Below are 6,673 nucleotides of genomic sequence, written 5' to 3' on the forward strand. Positions count from 1 at the left end.
CATATTTACTCCCCCCTGCAGGTGGGATTCATAGACTACATTGTCCACCCTCTGTGGGAGACGTGGGCTGACCTGGTCCACCCTGACGCCCAGGACATTCTGGACACGCTAGAGGACAACCGGGAGTGGTACCAGAGTATGATCCAGCGCAGCCCCTCACCCACCCTCGAGGACAGGGACCTTGACAGGGGGCCAGGGGCCCTGGAGGCCATGGCGGGGGGCTGCTGCACCTCCACAGGGGACAAGTTCCAGTTTGAACTTACCCTGGAGGAGGAGGAGGAGGGCGATGTCGAGTCAGACCTGGAGAGCCCACCCGAGGAGGAGATGTCACTGGGGGGAGAGACTTCTAGGAAGACCCCGGCCCTGTCTCAATCCCCAGAGCCCAGCAGCAGCACCAGACACCGGCCCCCCTCCCCTCACCCTGGCCGGGCCCTCAGTCTGACCACCATGTCAGTTAGGAGCCCCGGCCATCTCAGGATGTTGAGCCCCGGGCTGGACAGAGACGACAGAGACGATATGGACAGAGAACTGGGTCAGGAAGGCAATAGTGTAGCGTACCTACGGCTTGGCACGTAACACCAACCCTAGCCCACCCAGCACCTCATTCAGTCCCTGCCTTGGTTCGTGGGTCCCAGCAGCAATTGGACGTGCAGGGTGGGTTTTTTGACAACAGTCTGTAATGACAACAGTCCCTTTACACTGAAGACACCTTTACACTGACCACTTTCCCTCCATTTAATCTTGTAGAACAAGAAGTATCGTTATATCCTCTTTTTTTCTCCTTTGTGCCAGATGGGACTTTTTAGTCCTGTTTTCTGTAATTGATTCTAGGGGTAAAGTGTCAGAAACAGACTGCTGTATATGTCTAGCTGATCAAAGGTAGAACTAATTACATGGCTAACCAGTCTCACCAACGTCTCCTGATGGAGCAAGGAATTCTACTGAGAAAATGTCTTCCTCAAAATGATGAAATATAGATTTATTCAATGGAATATTGTAAGGATTGTGATCAATTTACAGGGTCTTAGAACTGTTGCACCATACAATTAGGGGGATTATATTTGTTTGGATGCAGTAAGCATAAACTAGTATATTTCATTTAGTTTCTGAGAGTTCTGTGAATGATACGTTTAACCAAATCCAGTATGTACCTGAATAGTGAGATAATTGTGACTTAAACCTCAGGGTATGGAGAGAGAAATGATTTTAATGTAGCACAGACTTCTTGGGTGCCCCTTAACCTAGACTGCCTGTTTCGAGTTTTGTCGCTGACAACAAACTTTTTTTAGAACTTCAAGAGGTTCAAGTTACGCAAAAATACATAACTGATTGACATGTGTCTGGCGCCCTCTATTGATCTAAATGAAGAGTTTGAGTTTGAGAACTAAAGCAAGTAAATAAGTATGGAGTAAGAAACAAACAGTACCAGTATAATTATATACAATGGGGTCTGAAATTATTGACACCCTTGATACAGAATCATTTATAGGAAATCTTTAGGGGTGTCAATAATTCTGACCCCTACCTTTTAGGGGGGGGAAAGTCATTTTTTAGCACAAAATATAGCTCAGTATTTGTATTATTTATTTTATACAGTCAGTATTGCTATTCTTTATCAAGGGTGTCAATAATTTCAGACCCCACTGTATACAAGTCAAGCATTTAAACATTTCCTGAAGTACTGTGGTTGATTGGGTTGTTTTAAATCTAGACAAACACCACCACTACACTCATATTCGTAAAATTGTATTTGTTTTTATGGGGTCATGTTTTACGTTTGTCACATTTTTAAATATGATATGAAATGGTTGTTTTCTTTTATATATTTGGGATGTCTTCACTATGTCTGTTTGTCTCTGTGCTTTGTAAGCATAGTTATCAGGGTGCCTCCACCATCCAGTAGCACTTTACAATCTCTGTTGTAAATTAATTCAGTTCTGAAGCGCTTGAGCCAAACCATGATTCTACTAGACAGCTTACTGAAGGTTGTGTAGATCTGAGAGGAATGGATAGGTGTAATAAATGTGGTAATAATTCCACCTAACCTATCAGAGTGGTTAAATTGTGGTTAAATTGTCATGTACTGTAGCTTAAACCTATGAAATCCTGTCAGATATCCACAAGTGTCTAGGGGTTAGGGGCTACGGGTTGTTTCTGGACAGGGCCGCAGAGTAGACTAATAGGAGTTTTTGTCCAGTAGGGTGCGATGCTTTGAAAGTTGCAGATAGAAATGTAGTGAACAGAGATGATATGATTCCCTGTAAAACACAACAGAAAATAATTTCCGTATTGACATTTGATAACTTCCCATTTGCCTGAATAAGCCCCTAATGTCTTGTTTAATTTGTTCATGACGGGAAACAAGTTTATAGGGAAAATTGTGTGTTTGGAATTTGAACCAAAGCATCTGCCAGCCTAAGTCATTATGAAATGTTTAACACAATGTTCTCTCTGAACTGTTGATTGTATTCATGTTATTTGATCAATTGTTAGAATTATGCTAATTTTTTTCATGGGAAATGTCGCACCTTAATACGTTGGATGTAATGCTTCGACTTAAATGCCTCATTCAATTTTGTCAAGTTGATTAATGTTCTGCTCTTCACAGGGATACAGCTTTTATCTACAGTATGCGAATGCCAATTGACCACAGCAAAACACTGAAACATCCATTTTCCACCAATGCTGTATAACTTTTAACAAGTATGCTACAGGGAAGGACCGACAGGAATTGTAAGACGTTGGAGAATATGCTTGTACCCCAGATGTACAGTACTAGTCAAAAGTTTGGACACCTTCTCATTCAATGTTTTAAAAAAATTTTTTTACTAGTTGTTACATTGTAGAATAATAGCGAAGACGTCAAAACTATGAACACATATGGATTCATGTAGTAACTAAAAAATATATTTTAGATTCTTCAAAGTAGCCAAGCTTTGCCTTGATGACATCTTTGTACACTCTTGGCATTCTCTCAAACAGCTTCATGAGGAATGCTTTTCCAACTGTCTTGGAGTTCCTACATATACAGTTGAAGTCGGAAGTTTACATACACCTTAGCCAAATACATTTAAACTCAGTTTGTCACAATTCCTGACATTTAATCCTTGTAAAAAATTCCCTGTCTTAGGTCAGTTGGGTTCACCACTTTATTTTAATGTGAAATGTCAGAATAATAGTAGAGAGAATGATTTATTTCAGCTTTTATTTATTTCATCACATTCCCAGTGGGTCAGAAGTTTACATACACTCAATTGCTTAACTTCGGTCAAATGTTTCAAGTAGCCTTCCACAATAAGTTGGGTGAAGTTTGGCCAATTCCTCCTGACAGAGCTGGTGTAACTGAGTCAGGTTTGTTGGCCTCCTTTCTCACACACGCCTTTTCAGTTCCGCACACACATTTGCTATGGGATTGAGGCCAGGGCTTTGTGATGCCCACTCCAATACCATGACTTTGTTGACCTTAAGTCATTTTGCCACAACTTTGGAAGTATGCTTGGAGTCATTGTACATTTGTAAAAGACCAATTTGCGACCAAGCTTTAACTTCCTGACTGATGTCTTGAAGATGTTGCTTCAATATATCCACATACTTTTGCTTCCTCATGATGCCATCTATTTTGTGAAGTGCACCAGTCCCTCCTGCAGAAAAGCACCCCCACAACATGATGCTGCCACCTCCGGTTGGGATGGTGATCTTTGGCTTGCAAGCCTCCTCCTTTTTCCGCAAAACATAACAATGGTCATTATGGCCAAACAGTTCTATTTTTGTTTCATCAGACCCAAGAAGATTTCTCCAAAAGTACGATCTTTGTCCCCATGTGTCCCCATGTGCAGTTGCAATGGTGGGTTTGGAGCAGTGGCGTCTTCCTTGCTGAGAAGCCTTTCAGGTTATGTCGATATAGGACTTGTTTTACTGTGGATATAGATACGTTTGTACCTGTTTCCTCCAGCATCTTCACAAGGTATTTTGCTGTTGTTCTGGGATTAATTTGCACCAAAGTACGTTCATCTCTAGGAGACCAAACTCGTCTCCTTCCTGAGCGGTATGACGGCTGCGTGGTCCCATGGTGTTTATACTTGCGTACTATTGTTTGTACAAATGAACGTGGTATCTTCAGCCGTTTGGAAATTGCTCCCAAGGATGAACCAGACTTGTGGAGGTCTACATCGGAAGCTTCAAACGCCATGACTTCATTTTCTGGAACTTTTCTGTCTGTAAACAATTGTTGGAAAAATTACTTGTCATGCACAAAGTAGATGTCCTAACCGACTTGCCAAAACTCTAGTTTGTTAACAAGAAGTTTGTGGAGTGGTTGAAAAACAAGTTTTAATGACTCCAACCTAAGTTTATGTAAACTTCTGACTTCAACTGTATATTCTGAGCACTTGTTGTCTGCTTTTCCTTCACTCTTCGGTCCAACTCATCCCAAACCATCTCAAATTGGGTTGAGGTCTGGTGATTGTGGATGCCAGGTCATCTGATGCAGCACTCCTTGGTCAAATAGCCCTTATACAGCCTGGATGTGTGTTTTGAGTCATTGTCTTGTTGAAAAACAAATGATAGTCACACTAAGCGCAAACCAGATGGGATGGCGTGTCGCTGAATGCTGTGGTAGCCATGCTGGTTACGTGTGCCTTGAATTCTAAATAAATCACAGACAGAGTCACCAGCAAAGCACCATCACACCTCCTCCATGCTTCACGGTGGGAACCACACATGCAGAGATCATCTGTTCACCTACTCTGTGTCTCACAATGTCACGGCAGTTGGAATCAAAAATCTCAAATTTGGACTCATCAGACCAAAGGACATATTTCCACTGGTCTAATGTCCATTGCTCGTGTTTCTTGGCCCAAGCAAGTCTCTTATTCTTATTGGTGTCCTTTAGTAGTGGTTTCTTTGCAGAAATTTGACCTTGAAGGCTTGATTCACACAGTCTCCTCTGAACAGTTGATGTTGATGTGTCTGTTACTTGAACTCTGTGAAGCATTTACTTGGGCTGCCATCTGAGGTGCAGTTAACTCTAATGGACTTATCCTCTGCAGCAGAGGTAACTCTGGGTTTTCCTTTCCTGTTGCGGTCCTCATGAGAGCTAGTTTCATCATAGCACTTGATAGTTTCTTCAAGTGCAGTCGCAAAAACCAACAAAGTTCTTGACATTTTCCGGATTCATGTCTTAAAGTAATGATGGACTGTCATTTCTCTTTGCTTATTTGAGCTGTTCTTGACATAATATGGACTTGGTCTTTTATCAAATAGGGATATCTTCTGTATACAACCCCTACCTTGTCACAAACGCATTAAGAAGGAAAGAAATTACACATGTTAACATTTAACAAGGCACACCTGTTCATTAAAATGTATTCCAGGTTGCTACATGATTCCATATGTGTTAATAGTTTGTCTTCACTATTATTCTACAATGTAGAAAATAGTACAAATAAACACCCTTGAATGAGTAGGTGTTCTAAACTTTTGACTGGTACTGTACATAGAGAAGAATCAGTGGAGGCTGCTGTGGAGAGGACGGCTCATAATGCTGGCTGGAACAGAGCGAATGGAATGACGGAAACCATATGGGAACCATGTGTTTGATACCATTCCACTTATTCCGCTCCAACCATTATCACGAGCTCGTCCTCCCCAATTAAGGTGCAACCAACCTCCTGTGATAAGAATACCTCCCATTTTAAAGCGATAGGACAGTGAAATTTGAAATGAACAGTACTTCCAAAAAAGTTCAACAGCTCCAGCTTGGTTAACTTGCCTGGGAACTAACACTAAAAAGTATTCCCCCTTACTCTTTTCCTGGTAAGGCAGGAGAAGAGTACATTAGTATTCATACATACTGTACTTTGACAGTATTCCATTCACTCAGCTGTTTGGTCATGAATAAGCAAACAGCTGAAATAATAACCTTAAATTGTGATGGGGAGGAGCTCAACTGTATTGAGGGTAAAACGTACATAAATCAGTGCCATTCAGTGTTAAACGTGTTGGCTGAGAAGTTAGAATGGTGATAATTTGTTCTCTTGGTCCCTTTTTATTGCTTTGCTCTGAAACAGTGACACATGACGGCATGCCATTACTGTTGTACTTCTGTTCTATGTCCGTCTTTTCATCCTCAATGTTGTTCCAAGTCCGATATTTATTCCTAGTATATTTGTCTGTCAAAATGTAAGTACTGTAAAAAGAGATCTTAACGATAGAATCTGTAGTTGTGACATGCATTTTTGGACTAATATATTCCCATCAGAACCCCAAATATAAGCTTGTTTTACTCCAATGTTTGTAAACAATGTAAATGTAAACAAACACTGTATAGCTTCAAAACATGGTTCATACTATAATTTTGATAGTGTGGAGGGTCAGTCCCTTAGCATCCATAGCTCAGTCTATGAATTAGAGTGTGGGTACATTTATCCAGGCCCATTCCTTTATTTATTTATTTAGTTACATTGTTGTTTCAATTAAGGATTCTAGCTTTCAATACATTTTTCTGGAGCCTAAAAAAAAATCAAGTATACCTTTCAAAATGTATACATCTATCGCTCCAATATTTGTTTAGAGAATTTGCTTCGTTTTGTTTATAATTTTTAAAGCCCAAAGTTTCTGGAGTTCAAGTTGTTCAAAGTGAAAATGCCAATAAATATGGAAACCTGTATGCCTA

At 40.7% G+C, this 6,673-nt stretch overlaps 1 protein-coding gene across 5 annotated transcripts in view; it reads left to right on the top strand.

Moving 5' to 3' along the window:
- LOC139409066 (3',5'-cyclic-AMP phosphodiesterase 4C-like) overlaps positions 1-6,673 on the top strand; it is a 175,871-nt gene extending 169,198 nt beyond the window's left edge. For all 5 annotated transcript variants that reach the window (XM_071153739.1, XM_071153740.1, XM_071153741.1 and 2 more), the window contains one exon: positions 22-6,673. In XM_071153739.1, coding sequence (XP_071009840.1) covers positions 22-576 — 555 coding nt within the window. In that variant the 3' untranslated portion in view covers positions 577-6,673. The remainder of the gene's footprint in view (positions 1-21) is intronic.

This window comes from Oncorhynchus clarkii, chromosome 5 (assembly GCF_045791955.1).
Source record: "Oncorhynchus clarkii lewisi isolate Uvic-CL-2024 chromosome 5, UVic_Ocla_1.0, whole genome shotgun sequence".
Classification (NCBI taxonomy): Eukaryota; Metazoa; Chordata; class Actinopteri; order Salmoniformes; family Salmonidae; genus Oncorhynchus; species Oncorhynchus clarkii.